This window comes from Pelodiscus sinensis, chromosome 1, assembly GCF_052426305.1.
Source record: "Pelodiscus sinensis isolate ZL-2025 chromosome 1, ASM5242630v1, whole genome shotgun sequence".
Lineage (NCBI taxonomy): Eukaryota > Metazoa > Chordata > Testudines > Trionychidae > Pelodiscus > Pelodiscus sinensis.
The window spans coordinates 100431257-100457986 of NC_143052.1; the positions used below are offsets into that span (position 1 = coordinate 100431257).

The window sequence follows — 26730 nt, forward strand, 5'->3', positions numbered from 1 at the left end:
GCAAAAAGTGCTTTTGCAGAAAAGCATCTGTGCCAATCTAGACGCTCTTTTCCGCAAATGCTTTTAACTGAAAAGTTTTCCGTTAAAAGCATTTGCAGAAAATCATGCCAGTCTAGACGTAGCCATAATGTCACTCCCAGCAGCTAAAGGCTTGGGAGAACTTGGAAAGATCAGCCCTGCCTTTTCATAAGACTGCACTGTGGGATACACACCCGTAGTGCATTGCTCACACTATGGATGATGGTGTCCCCAGCATGGACATGATCTGTCGACAGATGGAGCGAGTGTGTAGACACTCTCGGGTGATTTGTGTTTTATCAACTTTTGGGTGCCAACATAAGTATTGTCAACAGAACTTGGTAGTGTAGACACAGCCTTAGAATGGATGCAACCATGAATTGACCTCACACTCATGAGAAAAAAAAATCTGTAACTAGGCTTTAATTGTTTCCATTTCTCTCCTCTGAGTCTCTACATCAGAAGTTTTGGTTCAGGCGTCTCTTTAATAGTTAGTGTTTCACCCTGGTTAATTACGTATATTAAAGTGAATACCTAGGTGAAAACAATATTTGCCTTTAACATTTGGGGAGAGACAAGATGGGTGAGTTAATATCTTTTACTGGACCAACACCTGCCAGTAGAAGAGAGAAATTTTTGCGCTACACAGAACACTTGAGGTGTGGGACAGCTGTACATGAATTCACCTGTACATGTGATTCCATCTCCTTCATAAAATGGCTTACACTGACACATGTTGTTTTCTTTGCAGACGGCGTTACTAGAACAATTAGGTGAGCACACAGGCGGCAGAACTGTAAAGAATGTAAAATATCTGATGAAAATGACTTGTACTTAAAAAATGTGCCCTCATTTAGAGAATAAAGGAAAACTTGCGCTGTATACAAGTTAACTTAAAAACCTGTGAGAAAAGTCAGAATATAATGCTATCTTTTGTCTAGCACTTCATCAATCTCAAAGCACTTTATATGAGAGGCAAGTATTATTATTCCCATTTTACAGATGGGCAAAGAAGGGTAAGGTGGTTTGTCCCAGATCACGCAGAAGTCAGGGCAGAAACAGAATGCAAAGCCTTATTCAAGGACTCATTTGCTGGGCCATACTTTGATGCTAATTAGTTGCAAGTGAAATGATCTTCATTAATCTGAAGTACACTTACAATATTAGCCTGATATGATAAAAAGGGATGTTGTTTGAATAAGATATTCACTACAGTCAACATCTTCATTTAATATTATTGTATTTTACAGGCATTTAGTGCTCACATTTTCAAAGCACCTTATAAACAATATGTAATTAACCCTCCTAATTTACTTGGGAGGTAGAGTTGGATAAAATCTTTTGACTGAAACTCTTTTTTTTCCCCTCCAGTGAAAAATGCAGGTTCTCTGATACCAACATATTTTATGAATGTCTGTTAATATTACCAAATAGTTTCAGTATAGTAAGTCTACAAAAAGAAAAAAAATCAAAATATTTCATTCTGACATTGTCAAAAATACTTCAATTTTTTAATTTGAAAGGGCTTTGTGTTTCAAAAGTTCATATAAGTTTAATTATATGACATTAAATGAAATTGTTTAAAAAACTTTTTGATTTGCCTAAAATTTTAGGTTTGGTTGAGTCCAAAATGATGTTTTCTCCCCAGAGAATCAAATCAATTGCCAGATAATCAAAACATCCATTAATCACCCACTTCTACTGGGAGGTAGATCAACGTATATATTATCCCTATTTTACAGACAAGGTCAAAGATGCAGAGCAGGTAACCAACTTGTTGGAGTCCGTTATGAGAGCTGAACTTAGAACTCTCTGGTCTTGATTCTCAGGCCTGTGGTTGACATACTAGACCAGCGGTTCCTAACCTTTTCCAGATGGGGACCAATTTTGTCAATTCAGGAAGACTTGGTGACCCAAGGCAACTCAAAAACAGGGGAAGGTTGGGAGGGGAGGGGGAAAAGCCACCTGGGGAGACACTTGGCAACCCTTTTGAAATGTAATGGTGGCAAACCATATTTGGGTGGCAAACCATAGGTTGGGAAACCCTCCACTAGACCAATCTTTCTCAACCTTTTTGATAGCACGGGCCAGCTTGCTGCCTTCCTGAACTGTGTCAGGGAGATTTCAGGAACTGGCACTGGTTCACCAGCTGGTCATTGAGAAACACTGCATTAGACCACGCTGCCAGCTCACAGAGACAACAAAACGATCTGCTAAAAAGAGCCATGGAGTCACCCACAGTTGAGAAATCCCACAGTAGATAAATACATCTGTGTCTGACGTAGACACCCTTGCTGCTGCACGGCAGGGAGAGGAACTAGATTAGTGATGTGCAGCCACTGGCAAGTTGGCTTGTTTTGCCAGGCAGTAACATTAATGAACAGCCTCTGTGCTGAGTCCCCGTGCACTGCAGCTGACTGCCTCTCAGTCAACTGTCTTAACCTCCAAACACAATAGGTTTGTGTACACTGCATTGCAAGCTAAGGGTTAGAAAAACTCAAGTTAGCAGTCTGGGCTTGTTAACCTAGGGCCTTTTGTGTCTACACTTACTTGTAAACCTAGGTTAGGAGTTGTTGAATCTTGGGCCCCAACCGGGGGCACTAACCCCTGTACTACTTTATGTGGGTCCAAGTCCAACTACCAATACCCCTGGCACCTTCTCCAGCTAGTGGCTGCACTAGCCCTTTTTTTGCGGTGCAGTGTGGGAAAAGGTGACTGTTTTCTTAACTGGCCAGAGGACACAAAAAGTTGGCCCATAGGATTGTGGAATATTTTTGGAAGACTCCAAGCGTACTAATCCGGTGCAGCTGTGTCTACACTCCAGAGCATTAGGGCACAACTCAAACTCAGACCCTTTACCTCCATGTGGTCTAAGCTCTGGGTTAATGCGATTGGGGTGGGGGGAAGTTAGCCTTCAGCCTAAGTCAAATACACCTTTTAGGCATTTTGCAGGCAATCCTCAAATAGGTTTGCAAAGATCCACATTTAGAGGAACCACAGATATTTTGGGCACCATGCTGATCACGGCATAGTATTGCACAATATAATTTTCTTTATAGGTTTTCAGTCCTCCTTGTACCAAAAGCAAAATACTCTCCTTCAACATTTATCCTGCATGAAGCAGGATGCCTGATATGAGCTACGACCACTGCCTAAAAACAACTGATTGGATCAAATTCGCTGGGAGTGCTGTAACCGATTGTTTTGCAACAGATTCCGGTGAGACGATAGAGACCTAGTTTGGTTTCACAGACTCGACCAGTCCATCCTGTTTCACAGAAACACTCTCCTGATCCAGCATGTCCTTCATCACATTGTCCATGGGAGTTGCAGTTGCAGGCTGTAAAAAGAATGTAGATTGATCACAGACAGGATAATAATTAGGAAAGGAAAATTCTTCCCTAGAGCAATGTTATCGAGATCATTGGTTTTATATAGTGTTGGCTAACAAGAAGGCACATGAAATAATTGGTGTTGGTTTAATAACACACCCAGTGATGCTGGAAACCTTTTAAGATAGGGTGCGGGGGGCACTGAAAGGCAGCCCCCTTGCCCTTCCCCTCAACCCCTGCAGAGTTGGGGCTGTGAGCAGGGCTGTGTCTCCAGGAAGGAAGGGATCTGGACAGAGGGTTAGGGGGCTGAGGCTGGATCCATAGCTAGTGGTGGGCATGAGGCTAGCAACCAGGACCCTGAGTGTGGGGTAGCAGGTGGAATCCCAGGTGTGGGGCTAGCAGCAGAGCCCAGCATAAAATCCCTAGTTCCCATGTCTATGTACATATCTGAACATGAATACAGAGCCACCTTTTAATGGGGAGAACAAAAGAACATGGCCCATAGCAGAAAGGGATTAAAGGTTTGTCTTGGAGACACAGGTGAAAGCCTTAGCATGCAACAGCTGCCAGCAATATCAAACTTGGAGGGCGGGCTCTCTAGCCAGAGACTAAAAAGAGATTTGACAAGTTTTGACAGTTGAGTTGCTCTGTCAGCGAGATCTTAGGCAAAGCGGTGGGGCTGAGGACCCTGAACTAGGAACCCTATAAGCAGTGACACCCGGGAAGTGGGCTCCGACAGGTTTTCATGTTGTCTGACAGTCTGATTGTTCATAGGATTGCTGACCAGGTCAAAGCTGGGATTTGCCTCTGCACAGGGTAGGTGGACTTTGTCTCCAACCAAGTGTACACGTTACCTGCTCACAGGGCCGGATTATGGCGGGGGCTAGCTGGGCAGCTGCCTGGGGCACCAACCTATGGGAGGGCACCTGATGGCTGTCATCAGTCGCCGTGTGGCCCCTGGCCCTGGGCGTGAGGCGTCTGGTGACAGCTCTAAGGGGCGCAGCGTGCAGGGGGTGGCTGCCTGGGGCACAGGAATGGCTCGAGCCGGCCCTGCCTGCTCACACATAGTCTTACCCACCAAAATATCTCAGCTAGTTTTCATGACTAATTAGAAGTGTCTGAATGGGGATGGTCTTTTTTATAGTAGGGGGATGTTCTTCTTCCTGCATATCCCCATGCCCTGAAACTTTAATCACAAAGTATTTCTTCACCGAGTAGTAGTTCTTTGTGGTTGTACCAAGTAATAGAGCTGGTCTCTCACAAAGAACTTTTATTATTGATAGAGATTTATGTGTTTTGCTATTTAAATGGAGCCTCTGCTGGCTCATCCTTCCAAAAATGTTTTGTGTATGTGAGAAAGAAATGGCATAGGATTTAGCTTATAAGCAGTTCTGTGGGCCCAGAATTTTACCCAGACTATGTCTACACTGGCGGCTTCTTATGCAAGAATATCTTGCACAAGGGTTCTTGTGCAAGAACTCTTGCGCAAGACCATGTCCACACTGCCATGTGCTTTTGCGCAAGAGCATCCATGGCAGTGTAGACGCTCTCTTGCGCAAGAAAGTTCTGATGGCCATTTTAGCCTTCGGGCTTTCTTGCGCAAAAAATCCCTGCTGAGCGTCCGCACTGCCCTCTTGCGCAAGAGTTCTTGCGCAAGAGAACTTACACTTGTTAGAAAAGAGCATAACTCTTGTGCAAGAACTCCTCTTTTACCACACTTTACTGTAAATGGTCTTGCGGAAGAGCAGGCGGGCAGTGTGGACACTCTGTGGAAGAACAGCAGTTCTTGTGCAAGAACCCGCCAGTGTAGACATAGCCCCATAGAATCAGAATTCAGCAGTAAAACTTCCATTAAGTTGAGTGGAACTCTTGATTTGTGAAGGGCTTAACGTAGTCAATGAATGCCTGACTTATATAAACAAATGTATATATATATTTTTTTTTAAAAAAGGTCATTAGGTCACAAGACCTTTTTGGCTTTTCTTGTAGTAACCATAACAATTTGAGATTTAGATAATGTTTATGGAACTATCTAAACGGCCTCACACTGGAGTGCAATCAATGTCAAATGGATAAACTTTGGGTAAGTACTGGAACTTTTGCATGCATAACGTAACCTTATGGGTTAGTGCTAGTTACTACAAAATTGTGTTGGATTGAAAACAGGAATTTAGAATGAAAGAGTTAATATCTCATTTCTTCTGTTATGTTTAGTTTTTCAACTAAAATCTTTTAGACTGAGATTTTTTAAAAAAAAAATCTAGGATGAAATCTACCTCTGGAGAATGCACAAGGCTAACACACCTGGGGAGTCCCATTTAAGGCAACAATTGAGGACTTATATGGTAACTTCCATGGAGCAGAGGCTTTCTGCTGGCCCTCTCCACAAATTAATTTAATCTCTTTCTTTACTTTCTTTTTCACATGGTAAGTATAAAGTGTTGCCTTTAATAGCCAGGAAATGTCCTTCTGGTTTCTTGTATTTTATTAGCATTTCCATTATAGAGTCTTGTCTATTGCTGAGGTTGGGGAAGAAGGCTGTGTTTTGATTAAGAGGCCTGTCGATCAAGAAGCAAAGCCTCACCCTGCTTCGGGTTACTACAAAATGGAACTATATACTTGACAGGAGGAGTGGGTGAATTCACCCCAGTGCAGAGGGCCATCACAAGCCCATGTACCACTGAGGTCCCATGTAAGCCCTACTTTGAGGCTTTGTGTTGGCTTTCGGCATGGGAGTGATCTTCAGCCAGATCTGGGTTGTGGCAGCCACAGGGGGCATGTCACAACTGTGAAATGGAAGAGCAAAGAAAACACATTAAAATATTTTTTCTGCTTCAAAAATAAATATAGAAAATGATAACTTGTAACCAGATGTTTTTTTTTTCCAGAAACAAAACTGAAACCCACGTTTACAATCAGAGCCGTATCTTCCTGGCAAACACAGCTCACATGACGTCCCATTGAAGCCATTGTTGCATTTACATTCTCCAGTTCCAGAGTATCCATCATTACATGAGCCATGATTATTACATGGGGTCTCTGGCCCTCCGGGGCAGGCTAGAAAGGATAAAATGCAGTGAATCAATTGTTTTCAGCTCAGCCTCAGATTTCCAAGTTTGTTTTCTTTCTAAGAAAATAAGACTTTAGACATCCTTTTGAAAATTCCCTACATGTACACTACACACCACGATGGATTCATACATCCTCATTTACTTGAAGGACGTAACCCCGGGTCCACTCATTTAGATTCTTGGCTCCCAGGACTGCAATCTGACCTATGTGGATGAACCTCCAAACCCATGCCAAGTTCTGGTGAAGTCAAAGCCAGCAACTGCTTGGATTAAAACACATGGGCTATGCTAAAACACATGGGCTATGCTGATTATTTTCAGGCATAACGGCATTGTGCAAGAGGGGTTTTCTTGCAGAAGAAGGGGCAGTGTAGACAGCTCCTTCTTGCGCAAGAGCCTCTTCCGCAAAAATGATGGCTCATTAGATATGCAAATGAGGCTCAGCGATATTCCACGCTTAGCCTCATTTGCATAGCTTTGGTGCAAGATCGCGCCAGTGTAGACATAGCCCTGATGTTTGGTATAGCTGTGTGAAGGTCGGGAAGTTAGTTAGATGATGAAGTACCAGTCTTACTAGTGGTTCCACACAGCTGAGTTTCCCCCACAAGCCCATTAGTGCTTAATACTCTTTCCACTTGTACCAGATACACATGTGCTCACACACTAACTGTGAATTCTAGCACAGGTGTTTAATGCACATGATATGGATCTCACATCTTTAGTATTTTTTCAGATGGCTGGAATGTGTCTCCAAGTAATGTTACAACAAACACTTTATACCACTAATTTCACTCTTCTTGATCAGCAGGGAGTTTACAATTGCTAACACAAAAAGACCCTTTTTGAATATATTTAAATTATTATTTGGAGAAGAAAACAGTAATATTCCTTATGCAATACCCAACCTCTCACTACTGTATTAACCTGTTTTACAAAAAGGGAACACAGACAGAAAGAGTTAGTCCTGATCACATGGCAACTCTCAGTCAGAGCTGAGAGTAAGTCTCAGCAGCTCCTGTGTCTGAGTCAGTACACTGGATCATGAAGCGTGTCATGACTGGTGCAAAGTCACGATTGCAGAATTTTAGTCAATATTCTTTTAAAACAAATAGAATAATAGACTCAGGTCTAGAAGGGAACTCGAGAGGTCTTCTAGTGCAGTCCCCTGCCCTCGTGGCAGGATCAATTATCTAGTCCAGCCCTCCCAGGTGTTTGTCTAACCTGCTCTTAAAAATCTCCAATGATGATTTGACTTGTCACTTTGTGGTATCTGGCAGCTCAAAGGTTAATCAGGGCATTCCTACCTTGGCAGTCTCGTCCATAGTAACCTCGACAGCACTTAGCAACCCAGACAACCATAGAACAATCCTGGCGACAGCCATCAATGTTCCTGCCATAGATCTGGTACGTACACTTCTGCATCCCTCCCTAAACATTGTGCATTCCGGCACAGGGGGATAAAAACACAGGGGAGAGAATGTTCTGTGGATTAATTTTTAACTCAGTGTAGTTTTTTAATTTCAAGCTGATCAAATTGACGGCCCTGGAGATGGATATGATTTACTTACAGAAAAAGTACAGCAGTGCAGGAGTGGTGCAACCGCCTCCCCAATATGCTTCAGTCCTGATATGATGAGACTAAAGCCACATCTCCACTTGCTGTGCTGGAGATTGATCTTCTAGCATTTGATTTAGTGGGTCTAGTAAAGACCCGCTAAATTGAACACTCAGGGCGCCCTGGTCAGTGCTGGTGCTCCTTGATTTGCGAGGAGTAAGGGAAGCTGAGGGGAGCATTTGCACCTATCAACTTCGCACTGTGAAGACAGTGCCAAGCTTGGTTTAAGGTATGTCGACTCCGGCTACGTTATTTACATATCTGGAGTTGCATATCTTAACCCAACCTTCCAGATCTCTTATAGATCTGCCTCATTCTTCTTGCCCATTTAATCTATGGCCTTTCTTCCAAGACAGATGATGGATAGCAATAAAGGGGAAGGATACAACAGAAGAGAGCTGGCACCACCTTTTTCATTTCACATGAGCCATCAGATAGTGGTAACTTTTGGTCACTACTGGCTTAGACTAGATTTTAACCAGTCATCTAGAAGAGAAGAGCACTATGGGCCAGATTCTCAGCCAGTCAACGCTCACAATATTATCTGACCATGCCGCTCTCCTCTAGCTCCTAGGTCCACTCTGCTCACTAAAACACAGCCTGCCATATGCATGCAAGCATCAAGTATGTTTTTGTTGTGTAGTATGTGCTAGGGTGAGAACACCAAACTCTTCGTCACTTGTGACCACATCAGATTTTATCATAATTCTTAATGGGGCCTAATCCAGAACTCACTGAAGCCAATGGAAACACTCACTCTGACATCAATAGTTTTGCATCAGATTTGTAACTCTCTACTGACTTCAGTAGGATTGGGATTTTATTGTTCCATTTAACCAAGCCATTTTATTGTTCACCGCTCTACTGTTCTTTGAAAGTGTGTGTTATTTTTAGTTTATTATTTTGCAGTCACAGATGCCTGCTAATTACACTGCTTCTAAAAAAAGTATTATTACCTTTGGTTTAGTTGCTGCAGGGCATTTCGGATTACTGTAACAGCCGACACAATCCCCCTGTGATAGAAAGAGAAACACATATTTAAAATAAGAACACCACAAAAGTGATTTGAAAGAAGCACTAGAAAAGTGTCTACTTTTATATAAGCAGTAAAATTAATGAGCAGAGAAAAGTACCTTTAAAATATCCAATTTCATTACTCTTAATACAGATTACAGGAGCATTCCAAAAGAGATAAAAGAGGGGAAATGGTAAAGGAAAATGACAGTCAATTTCAAAATAAAATAGTTCTGGAAGTGCAAACTTGCTATTCAGCTACATAGGTGGGGGCTGCATGTATTTTCATATAAGCCTCCATTGGCATAACTGACAATGTATTTGGGGTGTCTCTGATTTGAGTGTCCAATTTTGAGATGTTTTCAGAGACCTGACTTCAGGAAGTGCCCCCTGAAAAGTAATCCCCTTTAAGGTGACGCAAATGGAGGACTCAAAACCACTACTGGCCTTTTGGCCTTACTGAATTTCTCTTTCAAAATTGATCTGTCCCTCATCAGCATAGTAAACAAGAACCTTGTGCATATGAGAGTATCTAGAAATAGATATTTATATAAATAGCACAAGCATCCACAGATATACCAGTTAGAATAAAAATAAGCACTAACATCTTCCTGCTCTTCTAGGGATTACCATCTATGGTCAGGAAAAAACATCCCCTCAGTATTACAATACAATACACATTTAGATGTATTATAATAGGCGTTTACATATTCCCGTAAAGCATACAGCATTAGCCAGTGTTAGTGACTAGATTTCAAATTAGATGGATGATTGCTTTGATTCTTTAACCCTACATGAAACTCAAAAAGTAATAGCATTATCCTTGTATAGGTGGTAACTTTATTTGACCCTTTCAACAGGCATTATTCCAAAGGGAATTATTTTTTGCGCCCTGTTCATGATTATATTAGTCTATAAAGGGTTTGTCTAGACTAGAAGAAATGGATGAAATTAAGTCAGGGGTAGCTAACATGTTTTAGTTAGTCCCAATTGAACCTTGACCTTTTCCTTACCACAGATGCAGTTGAATCTTATGTATCTTTTAGGTACCATACTTCACCTTTTAATTTAGATAGTCAATGTCTACCCTAGGTGTCACACTAGACAAATGAAAAGTAGCATTTTAAGCAGTTTCAGCCATGGAGCCAAATTCTGATTGCATTGGAATAAGTGGAAGGTTTGCTATTGACTTCAGTGGAGCCATGATTTGGCCCACCATTCACATCTCCACAAGGGTCACAAAACTGAACTGAAGGATGGACGGACCTTGATATCAGCAGTGATAAAACTGTCACATCGACCGCCTAAGGTGGGGTCCATTAACATGCAGTCAATTCCATAAGCGATGCCACCATCAAACTCCAGGTACCGCTGCACTATCCTACACCTTCTGTCATTCAGAAAGAGGTCACCCTGAGAGAGAGGCAAGAAGATAATCACACAAAATAAGGAGCCCGCATCATGCTATGCTTTGTTTGATCCATGTGCAGTTCCTGTTCAGGAATTAGTAAGAATATAAACCTTCCTTTACAGTCGGTTCTCTCTTGAGTATCTTAATTAGACTTTGTCCCGTAGTGTAGACATACCCTTACAAAACAGGCATGTTAAAATTAGATTAATCAACTAATCCAATAGTTGATGGAATTTCCAATTCAATTAGTCGATAAGGGTGCTTCCGTTTTGAAATGTAGCAAGAGTCCACCTGGCTGTTTCTACATTTCAAAACGCGCAGCGTTTCGCCTTTGAAATGTACAAGAGCCCCAGCAAGGACTCTTGTGCACTTCAAAGACTAAAATGCCACATGGAGCCCGGGGCCATCAGAGAGTCACCCCGTAATCCCGGGCTCCATGCAGCGCTTCTGCTTTGAAATTTACAAGAGCTTCAGCAGGGACTCTTGCACATGTCAAAGGTGGAACACCACCGCTGCGCCCCTGCCCCCTCCCATGGAGCTGGAGCTGAGGGGAACTGGCTTTTAAGCTGGCTCCCTGCAGCACCCAACCTCTCCCTCCACCTATGCTGCCTCTTTCTAATAAAGGCAGCAAGATGGTGTTGAAGCGACTAGTCAACTAGCGTGTTGACTATCTGATATGCTTTTGCAGATCAGATACTTGACTAGTCGATTAGTCACTTACATCCCCATTTTAAAGTAAACATTATGCATCATTTCCAGATAGGATAACAGCATTTCCCATTGGGTTTAAGCATGCAGCATCCTGTCTCTACTGAGATCCCAATTTGCTATGCTCCCTTCCCCACAAGAGTATGCAGAGTTCTCCCTCACAACAGTCACAGGGTATGTCTACACTACCCTCCTAGTTCGAACTAGGAGGGTAATGTATGCATACCGCACTTGCTAATGAAGCCCGGGATTTGAATTTCCCGGGCTTCATTAGCATAAGCGGGGAGCCGCCATTTTTAAATCCCCGCTGCTTCGAACCCCATGTAGCGCGGCTACACGGGGCTCGAACTAGGTAGTTCGGACTAGGGTGCCTATTCCGAACTACCGGTACACCTCGTTTCACGAGGAGTAACGGTAGTTCGGAATAGGACCCTAGTCCGAACTACCTAGTTCGAGCCCCGTGTAGCCGCGCTACACGGGGTTCGAAGCAGCGGGGATTTAAAAATGGCGGCTCCCCACTTATGCTAATGAAGCCCGGGAAATTCAAATCCCGGGCTTCATTAGCAAGTGCGGTATGCCTACATTACCCCGCTAGTTCGAACTAGCGGGGTAGTGTAGACATACCCACAGTGTCTTACTCCATCTATATATGTAAAAAGCCAACTGTTTAGACACAGCTACTTGCCAAGTCAGTGCAAACAGGGGATCACACACACAAACCATTCAGTTTGCACCACACATTTTGTGCAGGTTTGTAGCTAAGCAACTATAATTTGCAGGTCCTTAGTCCTGAAAGCAAGCCCACATTGTATATAGTACACTTACAGCTCTTCTCCCAGAGTGACCCTCACTTTGTGTGAGCCCTTTTTCTAATTTTGATGTGTTGCACACTAAGGCCCAGATCCTCAAAGGCATTTAGGCACCTAACTCCCAACTCAGGAACCTGGCTACATTTGTGGATATGGACCTGGGGCACAGTGGTGTTTCTTTTCTGAGGTGTGTGCTAGCCAGTTGTGTGGAGAAACTACTGTCTTGTTACAAAGAAAATTATTCTTCAATAAGCCTTCTACCTGTAAGGCAAGTCACAAAGCTGTGGATCTGTTTTCTAAGCCACTGCTCCTGCAGTGCTGGGATATGCTAATGTGGATCCAGGCCCACTGACAGGGATGGGCAAAGAACGACAGTTGCCCAGGGGCCTGGTGATTCAAAAGGGCCCAAAGCTCCCAGCCACTGCTGCTACGACAGGCTCTTCACATTGACACTGGAGCATGGCACAGCGCTCCAGATGGTGGTGAGGGCTGGCTGCCCAGGCCCCACCCCTTCCACCTGGGATCCTGCCCCTTCCAGGAGCATTGAGCTCCCCCCTGCCTAGCCCAAGGGTCCAACAAGTCTGTTGGCTCCCCTGTGTGGACCACCGTGTGTATGTGGAACACCATTGATTCTAGTGGTGCTGATTCCTTAAGGTGGCTTCATAGGCTTGGTGTGTGTGTGTGTGTGTGTGCGCATGTGTGTGGGGGGGTGTTGCAATGGATCGAGGCCTATGTTATTAAATAGTACCTATGTGAAACACTTACAATAGAGCTGTTGTCGTTGTTATCCCCACATTTTACACTGAGATCAGATCCTTGAAGGGTCTTCAGTGACTTGGAGTAGGGGAGATCACAGGCTAAAATCTGTGAAAGAAATGCACAGTGTGGGAAGATTTGGTACTGCAGACCAGGGTTTTACAGTGCCTCCTCTAAAGAAATCAAAAAATGTTTGAACATACCTTGGCATCTCTGATAATGTGGAATTTCAGATATTGCACCAGTTTGTCCTTGTTCGATTTTTTAAACAGGAAATCCTGCTGCTCCTTAGGCAGTGCTCTGAGAGCTGCATCGGTGGGCCAGAACAAGGTGACTGGTTTATGAAGAGGATCACTGATGACACTCATCAAACCGGCATTCTGCAGCATAGAGAAAACAAGAGTGATTTTTTTTCTTACTGTAAAATTACATCCACTGTAAAGGATTAACACTGAGAAAAATGTACTGTGGCTGGAAGTGAATTGGCCCAGCAGCAAGGATGCTGAATGCATCATGGCCTTCTAGTAAATAGCTTGTAGTTTGGCCTTCTTGTGCACAAAGCCAAGATTTTAAAAAGCAGGTGTTTGTACTGATTTTCAAAAGTGCTGAATGCCTGACAGCTTTTACTAAAGATGAGATCACTTATTTAGGTGCTTAACTCAGAGTTTGGGAGCCCATTGTTACAAACCCGGGACCAAAAGTTTTAGAGCACAAAATGGATGAAAGAGCAGGGAGGGAATAGCTCTTATGTCTTATGAGTGCTTAGATCTGCCTGCCTTTCTCTGTGTGAAGGGGGAGAGAACTGAATGCAGTAGGGCCAGATTATCCATTAGGCACAATAGGCAGAGTGCCTAGGGCCGATGAAAAATTTAGGGCCTAAAAAAATTCATAATTAACTCAAAAATAAGAAGAGAAAATTGCTAAATCACACAACAATTTGCTATTTTTTATTAGAATACATGTGCAAATGTGGAAGAAGATTAATTAAATGCAGGTGTATTCAATCTTTAGTCAACAAACAACATACAGGTATAACACAATTAAATATTTACTTTGTGACTCTTTTTGCTAGCAAAATCACAGACAGTCATTTTTCTCCAAAGCTCCCTCTTAACTGAAAGTAGTGCAAGGGAAGATAGTCATTTCTGTCCCATGGTAGACTGAACACAGGTCTTTATACATTTTAACTTTGAAAAAGAGGTTTCCCTTTCACAGTTTGTTCCCAAAATGGCGAGATACATCCTGAAAATGAATACTGACATTTGGAAAACTTGTCTGCTATACATGCTGCCACAGATTTCTTCTCAGCATACATATGTGAGAATTATAGAAATTCATCTCTAAATGCATGTTCGAGATCTGATGGGTATATACCTACTAATGCTCTTGCTCTAGAGGCAACATCAGCATCACTGGACATTGATCTAGCCACAAGAAAATGGAACAGTTCATTCAGTGTGGCATATGCGCTCGTCGTCTGACCATCTCAACACAGTAAGTTTATCCATGATTGCATAGAAGCACTGTGTGTGAAATTTGTCCCTGGTACTCAAATCCAAGACCGTGTTATCCATACAAACTTCATCAAAAAATTTGCTGTCTCAGCCGTTTGGGTTGTGTGGTCTCATTGCATGCATATATTTTCTTTTTACTGAACTGCCTACCTTGCAATGAGAAACCGAAATCCAAATTCTGGGAATGAGTATTTTATTCAAAATATTTTATGAAATACGGAGTGATTTCCCACTCAGCTGTATCAGAACTATATTTTAATGTTGTGACAAAACTGATGTTTTCTTCCGTGTCTGTTTCTGTTTCCATCACATCTTGTGCCGGAGTTGTCATGGTCACTTCTGAAGTAGCCCGACTGACCATTGCTTGTTCCTCACTTGATCTTGAAGGTTCAACACCACTTTCAGTGGCGTCTACTTCAACATGTTCTGCAGCTTTGTTTTCCAAATCTGATCTTGATGGATTAATGGGAGAGCTTGCACTGTCACTCCTCATATCTTTTCTCATGAAATTCAGCAGAGAACCACTCATTTTTTTTAAAAGCTTGTTCTTTTTTTCTTTTGCTTTACAGCTCTAGAATCATGCTTCCTCTTGCATTGCGATGTGGATTTTACAGTCTCAGTGGTGGCAACATCACCTTACTTTTCTCCTTATCAGCTGATTAACTGTCTGGTGAATCTTAAGTATAATTGCAGTATACAACAAAATGGCTGTTATTTTAGAATGAAGTACCATGAATTTCTTACATGGTGCGCCACTTTCAAGAATGAAAATAAAAGTGAGTGCTATTAGGTGTAGAAGGTGATAGGGCATTTCTCCCTTATATATTTCTATAGAGTCTAATTTAAGGGCCTACAATTATGAGAGTGCCTAAGGCCTATGAAAAGCTTAATCTAGCCCTGGATTGCAAGGGCTTCTCTATAAGCTGTGGGGAGCCTGTGTCCCTCATCACACTATACACAGCCCCATTGCTCAGGCTGTGTGTCAATTATATAACTTCATCCTGAAGTTGTGGCTTTAAAAAACTATGCCAAATAGTCATTGCCTCCCGAATTCACTTACCTCTAGCAAGTTGCTGAACATGATGTATCCTTGTTTGGCTGCAACCATTTTAAGGCTTTCCTAGAAAGATATAAGTGTTAAATGGGCTTATGTGTCTTGTCTGGGAAATAGATTAGCTACAGATTTAGTAATAAGGTATGAGACATGTTTGATCTTGTAGTTCAGTTGTGACTGTGAAATCAACGTCAGCTTGAAGATCTTATTTTAGATGTTCTCTTTACAAAGCAGAAGATCTTTAATATAAATATAAATTATGAATGATGCTAATGAATTTTAAATATGAAAGGTTAATGTACACAACATTGTAAAATTATGCTAATGATTCAGTGTTGGGGCTTTGTAATGCCAAAGCTTTTGTTGTAACTACTGTCAAATGGTAATTGGTAAGAAATATTCCAGTTTAGACAGAAGGTACGTACCCGCTCTGTGCCCGATTCTCCTTTAGGGAATTCTTGCATGTGCTGTGGAAGTAGGATTTTATCTATGATGTGTACCACACCATTTGCACTGATAATATCGCTGGATATAATCTTAGCCTTGGTATTCAGATATACTGAATTCTGAAAAAGATTAACAAAAAAAATAGCGGTTTCAATGGAAACATGCAGTAGGGAAATGCTGAAATAAACACTCTTTAATATGAGAGGCCGACTCACTGCATGCAATACAATTGCAATGAATAGGGCTCCTGTTTTAGCAATTTAGGGCTTGATCCTGCAATCCTCAGACAAAAAAAGCAGTTCTATGAAAATCAGCAGTGCTACCATGTGAGTCAAGATTATCCACATGAACTGCACTCTTAGCATGGCAAACAGAGAGAATGATAGACAAGTCTTATTTTAAATACTACTTATTTTTTTTAATCCAAAAGGAGGAAAGGGAGCATTCTAATTTTTTTTTTAAAAAAAAGAGAAGTGAAAATGGTCAGTTTATTATTGTTACCTTAGCCATCTTGTTACCTGTGAGAAAGAGGTCTGGATGGGGTCGCCCTGGAGCGAGGTGACATTTGTAATTGTTTTCAGGTCATTATAGAAAAGTCCAGCACAGCCCACCATATGGTACCGAAGGATCTGGGGCATCACTCCATTGACAATCCAGTCTTTAATCTAGGGTGGAATTGGAGCGTTCAAAGGCAAGGGCGAAATAACACACAAGTCCAAAAGCTCTTCACGGACTCACTCAAAGTTTGTTGCTTTTTTCTTACTTACTTTTGGTTCGCCGTTCAATGCTTCTGTGCTGGGTACAAACACAGTGAAAGGACCAGAACCTGCAATATCTTTGAGAGCAAGGGCCTGGAAAGTTTACAAAGATAAAGAAAAATCATTCATTTATACACATAGTTTCATATACTTGGTAGAGTGTGACCAGATCCCTTACAGGGAACCAGGCCCCATACTGCAGGCAGGAAGGAGCAAGACCTCTAGAATGTCCTCTGTGACTGCCCACAGCCTTGTTTGATCTGCCTCATGCTGCATTCCCCCATTCATCCCACCACATGGGACTGTAACAGTAAGAGAAACACTCTCCTGCCACAGAAAAGATCCTCTCCCAACTCCTTCAGGCTTACAGGATTTAAAGAGTTCTCTCTACAAAGTTTGCCTCATCATACTCTTCCCCCAGCTTCCTCTGCTGCTACTTAAGGGCACAGAGCTCTCCTTCTCCCTCTCATGTGCCACCTTCCTTTAAAACGATGACCGAATAGTGCTTGAAAGTTAAAGAGAAAGCTGTGCTCAGCAGCCATTAATAGGGAAGCAGAAAGATAACAGGCTGTGAGGGAAAAGGGGTTAAATCCTTTCATTCTGAAGGAACCCAAAGTACTTTCATATTCCCATATTCATATGTTTTTGTTATAACCTTAGGTTTTGGTTAGAAACCTATGGTTAGAGACCTACAGTTCCTTGCTCTAGGTGTTGTGCAAACACATTGCAAGAGAGAGTCCGTGTACTGAAACACTTACAATGTAAAGAGTTGAGTGAAAACAGAGAGAAAGAGACTTTTCCAAGGACACAGAGCAGAGCTGGGACTAGAACTCAGGTCTCTTGCCCTGTCCATTGTGTCACACTGCCATTCTACACGTGTCTATGCAAAGGAATCACTGGCTCCTGAAATGTAATCAGAACTGCAGGAGGCACATGGCAGCTGTTTAGATGCACATAGCAACATCCTGCAACATTTTAGAGAGGCAGTGAAAAACAGCATGTAAAAATGCAATGGGAACTAGATCAACAGAATAGCTGCCCTTATCAGAATCTGGGTGTGAAAAAGTGCCATGGGATCTGTCTTGTGAAAGGGGAGGCCTTCAGTTTTGGGTCTGATCAGGAGATCAGCACACAAGTCCTCCAGTCCCAAAGCCCATATGGGGGAGTTGTAGCAGTACTGAGTCCGAGGGAAGAGCATCACTTAGGCTATGTCTACACAGCAACATTATTTAAAAATAACTAGCATTATTTCAAAATAACTGCCAACTGTGTGGACGCGGACTACATAATGTCGAAATACTGTCAAGCTGGAGGACTTCTTACTCCAACTCCTGTAATCTTCATTGTATGAGGAGTAAGGGAAGTCGGAGGAAGAGTGTTCTATTTTGAAATAAGTGCTGTGTAGACAGCACTAAAACTCAAAATAAGCTATTTTGAAATAAGCTACACAATTGACATAGCTCAATTTGCATAGCTTATTCCGAGTTAAGCCCTGCTGTGTAGACGCGCTCTTACTAAATAACTAGCACTATTCATTACATGCAGCACTACATTTTCTGTGATGGTCTCCACCATAAATAGTAATGGACCGCCTCCAGTCCTGGTTACCTTGTGAGACCAGGGCCAGAGATGCTGTAGCACAAAAAACATTCAAGAATTTCCTTACCTTAAGATGGGAATAAAAACGAGTAGTATTGGAATCCTTGAGCAATTCCTGCAATCAAAATAACAGCACCTTTTTACTGAATTGCATCTGAAGAATATAAATGAATGCCATCCTCTGGGAAGGCACATGTCTGGTGTTAGAAAGGGAACTTTTTGGTCTAGATGATTCAGCTACTGCAGGACATACACTAATCTTTTTTTTTTTTTTTTTTAAATCTTGCCCAGAGGTAGCATTTATGGGACTAGGGAGACAAATTTCCATATGAGATTGCAGCATCCCCATGGAAAGTTTTGCATGTGGTTCTGGGCTTTATGCAACAAAATTTGTTCAATTGGAAGAAACCCAAAGGGCAATGAAAACTCCAAAAAGGGTTCAGAAGTATGATGTATGAAGGAGAGGTGAAAAGAAATGAATACAGCCTAGAGGACGATAATGAAGAGGAGACATAAACGTTCCTCCATGTCTTTGAAGAAGTAATACAAAATAAGGGAGGGAATTATTCAGATGTGACCTTCAGGACAATCCTTATTTAAAGGGTAATAACCAGGTCTTGGGTTAGGGGCTGAAACGATTACAAGATATGAACTCTGAGGTCCTTCTGGCTGTAGGAGGAAACCTTTTCCTCTCTTTCAGTTCTGGACCTCCCATCGTCTGTGCAAGAAAGGAAAGAGCCAGCTGTGCACTCTCCTGGGTGCGGGCTCTGCCATTCTGCCTTGCCTTCATATATAGACTGTATGAAGGAGCAGAAGGCTTCTTGCACCTCCTTCCCCTTCCGCTGCTCATCCATGAAGGGACGAGTGGAATCTGGCCCTTTCAGAAGCACCAATCACCTGAAGATCCTGTTCCCTTCTGCTGGAGTATGGGGTGCTCAGCACCTCTGAAAACAAAGCCATCCTAAGTGTCTCAGGTTTACCCAACGACTGAGTGCTCAAAATTACTGGGCACTTTGGAAAAAATTGTCCTATATGATTTACACTGAACTTCATTGGCAAAAGAGAGAGAATAGAATTCACAAATTCCTCACCACATGCCCTGATTCTTAACAAACTGCCTGGTGTGTGAACTGATCTGCTGTTGCTTTAACAGGTGCCACTTCTACCTTAGATAAATAGAGAAATTAACTTCAGTATTTGCAGTATTCCCTACAGCTACTGCAGGACATACCTAAGAAATACTGGCATGGCTATAGCTATTTATCTATGCAAAACTGGCATATTTTTAAGAGTGGCCACTTGTTTCACATAACTCCTTGAAAAACATTCAATACCAGTGAACACACAATGTTTTACCTGGTAGATGTTGCCTCGGCATTTAAATCCATCCCCAACAAAATCAGGTTTGCAGGTGCAGGTCCTCTCCGTCAGCTCGGTGTCATTACAGGTTGCAAATTCACTGCAGCCACCATTATTCTTGCAACATCAGATAAAATTGAATGAGTTGGTGCGTTTGTGTTTTCAAAATAATTCCACTTCATTTGGTCAAACATTCAACAGAGGGAAATATTCTCTTTTTTATGACTAGTAAAAAGCATTCAAGATTAATATAAAGATAGTTACTGACACTTAAAGCAAAGCACACTGTCAGTTTCTTTGGGTGAGCGTACACTGCACCCTTAGCTCGAAATAAGCTACCAATTTGAGCTATGCAAATTGCATAGATTATTTCGAGTTAATTTTGAAATAGCTTATTTCGTAATTTGGCGCTATCTACACAGCACCAAATTTTGAAATAAACCACTATTCTGAAATGTCCCTTAATCCTCATGGAACAAGGTTTAAAGGGACATTGGAATAGCGTGCCCATTATATTTCAAAATAATGGGCTTGTTTCAAAGACACAAAATAGCTCTTTCGGGATACTGGAAGTATCCCGAAATAGCGCCGCAGTGTAGACGTACTCCTTAAGACCTACTCTCTAATTCCGCAGCCCAGAGTGATATAACTGGTCATGGTATACTGCTACCCAAAAGATTTCCATGCAGGTTTCATCATGGACTCCTGGGCCAGGATTCTGAGCTGCACTTCAGATGTATCACAAAAATGTATACCCTAAATAATTTTTTTCATCTTTAAAGTGCCAACAAGACTCCTTGTTTTTGCTGCAATGGACTAACATGGCTACCCCTCTGCTGAAACTTCTAGGAGGTGCATCTTGAGAGGTGAGGGGCTATGGGATCCTGGGGGTTTGGTTGCAGAGGCTGTTCTAGTTTACTCCATGGCTACGTCTAGACTACATCCCTTTTTTGTAAAAGGGAAGTAAATTAGACGTATCGCAATTGCTAATGAAGCGGGGATTTAAATCTCCCCCGCTTCATTAGCATAATAATATGTGTCTGATAGCCTAGAATAGCTGGAACACAGAAGTGCCGCATGTCCCTCCCCAACACATCTCCTTCACCCCCTTCTCCACCTCCAGCTGGGAGAGAATAGGCTTAGGTCTGTTTATCCAGACTTTTCATCTCCTGGGCACTACCTTTGTCAGGGGAATTCCCCAGAGGGGAGATCTGGCTGCTGCCAGCCCAGAATCGGTGCTCAGGTGACAATCAGCTCTTCAGCTTGCAAACCAGTTTACTTGTAGACAAGGGGAACAGTCTCTTCATGACAAAGCAGGGAAGGCTGCTGTATGAGAAATTTAGCTCATTTTCTCTGCACAGGCTCTTTTCTAGAACTCAGATAACAGCCACATGAGAGCCCACTTTCACTTAATCTGACCTCCCATTCTAAGTGGTGGTGGGAGATCTTCCTTGAGCTACCATCAGGGATGGGCCCTAGCATAGCTCTCACTCTATACAGTGAGGTTTGGATTGGTGTGTAGATCAGGGTTGGTGGACTGCTGAACAGGGAAATGAGTTTAGTCAGAGCTCCGTGTGTAGCGTTGCCAGGGAATGTTTAGCTACCTTACAGTCAGATTAGCATGCTGTACAACACTGACAAAAAGCCGCCTTCTGTAAAAAACATTCTTTTAATAGCATCACAGCTAGTGAAGTGGAAGAGAAGCTGTCAAAATGAAGCTGACACAAAACCATATGCATGAAGCCCATAAATCTGAAGAACAGCCCTTCCCGCAACTTTTAATTTCCATCTCTTCACCATTCCATCTGGGCTGCCTTTGAAGCTTTGAAAAATAATAGGTCAAGGCGGGATGATAATTAATGTGTCACTGTTCTCTGGAGACAAACGATCAATGAGTACAGAACAGTGAAAGGCATCACCCAGCCTTAGCTTGTGATTGTGGGGAGGCAGCTTTTGAATGCTGAGGAGTTTTCATCTGACACCAATGATCACGTACTTGTATGTATCAAAGGGCTAAACATGAATGAGTCAGAAGTATGGGACTGGGACTGTTGAATAAAAATCAACCTCATGCACAGGGCCAGTACCAACCAACACTAGGCATCACATGGTATCCAAATGGCATCTAGAGCTCGTGCCAACTCATTGCACATAATGGCTACGTCTAGACTGGCATGATTTTCCGGAAATGCTTTTAAAAGTTTTCTGTTAAAAGCATTTTCGGAAAAGCGCGTCTAAATTGGCAGGACGCTTTTCCGCAAAAGCACTTTTTGCGGAAAAGCCTCTGTGGCCGATCTAGCTGCGCTTTTCCGCAAAAAAGCCCCGATTGCCATTTTTGCGATCGAGGCTTTTTTGCGGAAAACAAATCTCTGCTGTCTACACTGGCCCTTTTGCGCAAAAGTTTTTCGGAAAAAGACTTTTGCCCGAACGGGAGCAGCATAGTATTTCCGCAACAACACTGACAATCTTACATGAGATCGTCAGTGCTTTTGCGGAAATTCAAGTGGCCAGTGTAGACAGCTGGCAAGTTTTTCCGGAAAAGCGGCTGATTTTCCGGAAAAACTGGCCAGTCTAGACACAGCCACCAAGTAGTTCCAAAGAGAGAAGGTTTGGTTCTCCAAGGCATTTGAGCATAGGGTTGCAGTTCCCCGATTCCACATGCACAAGGACAGCCCTAAATCACCCGAGGAAATGTACACCACTTGAGGATCAAGTATTGAAGCATTCTGCTCTACTATGGCTCCCCTTGTCTCCCTGCTCCCAGAACACTCTCAACATGCCCTCTTCTGCCCCTTGTGCTGAGGGATGCACTAGACTTAACATCAATGCAGAGTTTCACTGCATAGGCGGAATTCTCTACCTGCCATATCGCCACTTTAAGGTAACTTTTTGCCATTTTCAGGCCCCTTAGCAGGCTGGAGAATCTGGCCCATCGTGCCTTATCCAGCAGATGAGCTGACAGGAGTGGATTTGATTTTTTTTATCTTGGAATTATCAGAGAGATTGGCATCAGAGAAAAATTTTCACATGTTATCATTGGAATCTAACTACAGGCAGTCCCCGGGTTACGTACAAGATAGGGACTGTAGGTTTGTTCTTAAGTTGAATTTGTATGTAAGTCGGAACTGGCGTCCAGATTCAGCCGCTGCTGAAACTGACCAGCGGTTGACTACAGGAAGCCCGAGGCAGAGTTGCTCTGCCCCGGGCTTCCTGGAATCAGCCGCTGATCAGTTTCAACAGCGGCTGAATTTGGACACCTGGGACAGAGCAGCTGGGGCGCTGCCGGGTAGGTCCCCGCAGCGCCGTACCTCAGCAATGCGGGGACCAACCCGGCAGCACCCCAGCTATTCTACCCCAGGTGTCCCCAAGTCAGCCGCTGCTGAAACTGATCAGTGGCTGATTCCAGGAAGCCCAGGGCAGAGCAACTCTGCCTCGGGCTTCCTGTAGTCAGCCGCTGGTCAGTTTCAGCAGCGGCTGACTTGGGGACACCTGGGGCACAGCAGCTGGGGTACTGCCGGGTTGGTCCAGTAGCGCCGAGGAGTGGCGCTGAGGGACCAACCGGCAGCGCCACAGCTGCTCTACCCCAGGCGTCGTTGGCGAGAAAAGCCTGGTCTGCTGGGGGGGGGCGCACTAGCTGTGCGCCCCTCCCCCAGCAGACCAGGGAGACGCGGGTGGCGGGACCGCCAAGACGCACCGTGGTCTCGCCCGCATCCTCCGCGGCTTTGCTCCGTGTCTCCCTGGTCTGCTGGGGGGGGGGTTCCCCCAGCAGACCAGGGAGATGCGGAGCAAAGCTGTGGAGCACGCGGGCAGCAGGACAGCCCAGATGCGCCGCTGCCCACTTGCTACACGGCACCCCCCCCAGCAGACCAGGGAGACACGGAGCAGCTTTTCTCGCCCCGGAGGACGCGGGCGGCGGGACCACGGTGCATCTGGGCGTCCCGCCGCTCGTGTCCTCCGGGGCGAGAAAAGCCCCGTTCATAACTGCGGATCCGACATAAGTCAGATCCGCGTAACTCGGGGACTGCCTGTATTTTATTTGGAATTTCTTAGAAACTGCATTCACTTCTAAAGCCTTAGATTCTAGAAGTTGGTTCAGAAACTGTAAGTAATTTATAGAATGGATTTTAAAACTAATTAATTTCATCAACAATGAAAATTTCTCTCTGCATTTAACCACAAAGAACCAGTATCTTCCCTAGGATTTGATTGAAGTTTTTTTTTTTAAATCGTGTGCACAGTATAAAAACTAGATTGTTTCATGTTTGGGCCCCAATTCAATAAAACATCTAAGCATACGGTTAAAGTTTAGTACATATTTGAGAGTTGTCAGGTATACTTTAAGCATAGGCTTACATGCTTTCCTGAATCAGGACTCAGGTGGGTTAACACATATTTCTAAGCTAACCTTGCACGCATACAAAACCAAACCAAAAGCACGCTGGTGTTCTATAAAAAAAATGGAATGATGAGAATATACTTTCCTGTAGGATGACACTTACTGATAAACACAGATTGATGTATGTGCATGTTTTACCATCTCCAGAATATCCTTTCAAACAATTACACACTGCCTATCAGGAGAAGAAAGGATCCGTATTAACACAGAAACATATGGAACTTGGTTGCAGTACCTTCTGATTTTATTTGAAGGCTTCAATATCTGAGATATAGGTGAGAGGATTATTCTAGGAGGGGTGGGTGAGATTCTGTGGCCTGCACTGTGCAGGGGGTCAGATTAGATGATCATAATGGTCCCTTCTGATCTTAAAGTCTATGAGTCTATTTACTTGTATTGGCTATACTGATCTTCAAGGTAAAATGAGTAGCAAAAAGAACTCAGAATCACATTTTAATCTTAATATCCATTTTGTACAAGCCCATTGTCACTTAGGGCACATCCTCAGCTGATGCATGGGTATCATAGCTCCATTAGCATATGTCACTTCTACTCTGTAAGGGTATGTCTACACTACCCCGCTAGTTCGAACTAGCGGGGTAATGTATGCATACCGCACTTGCTAATGAAGCCCGGGATTTGAATTTCCCGGGCTTCATTAGCATAAGCGGGGAGCCGCCATTTTTAAATCCCCGCTGCTTCGAACCCCGTGTAGCGCGGCTACACGGGGCTCGAACTAGGTAGTTCGGACTAGGGTCCTATTCCGAACTACCGGTACACCTCGTGAAACGAGGTGTACCGGTAGTTCGGAATAGGCACCCTAGTCCGAACTACCTAGTTCGAGCCCCGTGTAGCCGCGCTACACGGGGTTCGAAGCAGCGGGGATTTAAAAATGGCGGCTCCCCGCTTATGCTAATGAAGCCCGGGAAATTCAAATCCCGGGCTTCATTAGCAAGTGCGGTATGCATACATTACCCCGCTAGTTCGAACTAGCGGGGTAGTGTAGACATACCCTAACTGAGGGCACTGGATATGGCCTCTTTTTATCTCACCATGGACAGAGTAGCTCATTTCAGGTATCAGCTGAAAAACAACTCCTCTCCCCCTTCTTCTACCTGTATTATTTACATCATTAAAGAAGTTGGCCATGTTTTCAGAATAAAGAACAAGGACACTTTTGAGGTGGTGAAATATTCCCACAAAAGCACACTTTGGCAAATGTTCCTGAATATCACTATTGCCACCTTCTTACTCAGCAGTGTCACATGCGTGTTTCAGGGTTGTTAAGGTCAGGTTATGCTTTCTGATACCTGCAATTACCACATAGCTGGAAGATTAACATGATTAAAGGAAATCAATTATTCTGTCTTCAAAGGTCAGACTTCATTCATGACAAGGTGGTGGAGATGAGATCTTCTAGTGGACCAGCTTGTGTTGGAGAAAGAGGCAAACTTTTGATTTACATAGAGTTCTGCTTCAGGGTGTCTTCAGGTCTGGAGGAAGAGCTTTGGGTAGTTTGAAAGCATGTCTCTAGCACCAACAGGAGCTGGACCAAGAAAAGAGGTTACCTCTGCTATCTTATCTCTCTGACATCCTGTGACTGACATGACTACAACAACACTGCACGCCTGAGGTACATCATTGTAGAATGTAGGGCCCTTTAACTACTTTATGCTGATGCTGTCATTACCATGCAGTTGTTCTTTCTGAGGTCCTGGAGTGTCAGAAAGTAAAACTGTTGAGCCTTCACATTGTAATGACAGGGTATTTAATATAACTGCATTCTAAAATACATTGATAAATTGCCAGACTCTTGGAGGAAGGACAAGCAACTCAGGCACACAGTCCTCTGGTTACAGGATTTTGCAGAAATTATATGAATATAATTAATACTTCATAGGGGTCAGTTGTGAGTCTTAAGAACATAAAAACGCCATACTGGGTCAGACCAAAGGTCCATGTAGCTCAGTATCCTGTCTGCTGACAGTGGCCAATACCAGATGCCCCAGAGGGAGGAATCACAAAAGGTAATCCTCATGTGATCCCTCCATTGTCACCCACCTCCAGAGAAACAGAGGCTAGGGATACCATACCTACTCATCCTGTCTAATAGCTATTGGTGGACCTAACTTCCATGAATCTATCTACCTCTTTTTTAACCCTGTTAAAGTTCTAGCCTTCACCAAATCCTCTGGCAAGGAGTTCCACAGGTTGGCTGTGCACTGAGTGAAGAAAAATATTCCTGCGCACATTGATGGGGGAGAAAGGCAGTGTAAGGATGCCCGTTGGAGAGGCTACCTGCATTGCCAGTAATTGTGAAAGGTAGAGGGCAGCAAATGCTGGGCTGTTACACTCCCATCTGTACAGGTGGGCAGAGGTTGGCACCATGCTTTCCCCCACCAATGTGCCACACCATACAGAAGAGCTGGGGCTGGGCCTGTCCATGTGGCTCCTGAACAGAGCTGGAAATTTGGTCCAGCTACTATCCCTCTGTCCTGGGGAAGTGGTGGCCAGGCCAAAATTGAATGGTGCTGCAACCCCATGTGCCTGTTCCCCCCCCCCCCCCTCAGTCTTTGCATTCCTCCTGGCACTGCTGGGCAATGAGCATCCCCAAGCCCCGGGGAGAAGTGGAGCAGTGGTCACTGGGGCCTACTAGGCCCCAGGAGGGTGGGGATGTTGGATTCAGTTTTTTTGTGCTTCTTAGGGAAGTGGAGACACAGAAGGGAATGGAGGGACGGGGGTGTCACTTCCAGAACTGTCTGGCCCCAGTGCATGGTGCTCTCCAACCTTGCTGGCTCTCTGGGGAAGAGCTCAGGTTAGGTGCACGGTGACGAGACCACTGGCCTGGGTGCAGGGATTTTTTGGGGGG

The 26730-nt window shown here is 43.6% G+C and overlaps 1 protein-coding gene across 3 annotated transcripts in view; it reads right to left on the bottom strand.

The window, feature by feature from the left end:
* STAB2 (stabilin 2) overlaps nt 1–26730 on the bottom strand; it is a 142023-nt gene that overhangs the window by 17920 nt on the left and 97373 nt on the right. For all 3 annotated transcript variants that reach the window (XM_075938882.2, XM_075938875.2, XM_089781718.1), the window contains 15 exons: nt 23965–24036; nt 19463–19582; nt 18174–18221; nt 16517–16600; nt 16268–16414; nt 15728–15868; nt 15309–15368; nt 12938–13114; nt 12744–12842; nt 10317–10463; nt 8993–9049; nt 7726–7849; nt 6258–6407; nt 3254–3358; nt 705–812 (listed from right to left, as the gene is read on the bottom strand). In XM_075938882.2, the coding sequence (XP_075794997.2) occupies nt 705–812; nt 3254–3358; nt 6258–6407; nt 7726–7849; nt 8993–9049; nt 10317–10463; nt 12744–12842; nt 12938–13114; nt 15309–15368; nt 15728–15868; nt 16268–16414; nt 16517–16600; nt 18174–18221; nt 19463–19582; nt 23965–24036 (1639 nt within the window). The remainder of the gene's footprint in view (nt 1–704; nt 813–3253; nt 3359–6257; nt 6408–7725; nt 7850–8992; nt 9050–10316; nt 10464–12743; nt 12843–12937; nt 13115–15308; nt 15369–15727; nt 15869–16267; nt 16415–16516; nt 16601–18173; nt 18222–19462; nt 19583–23964; nt 24037–26730) is intronic.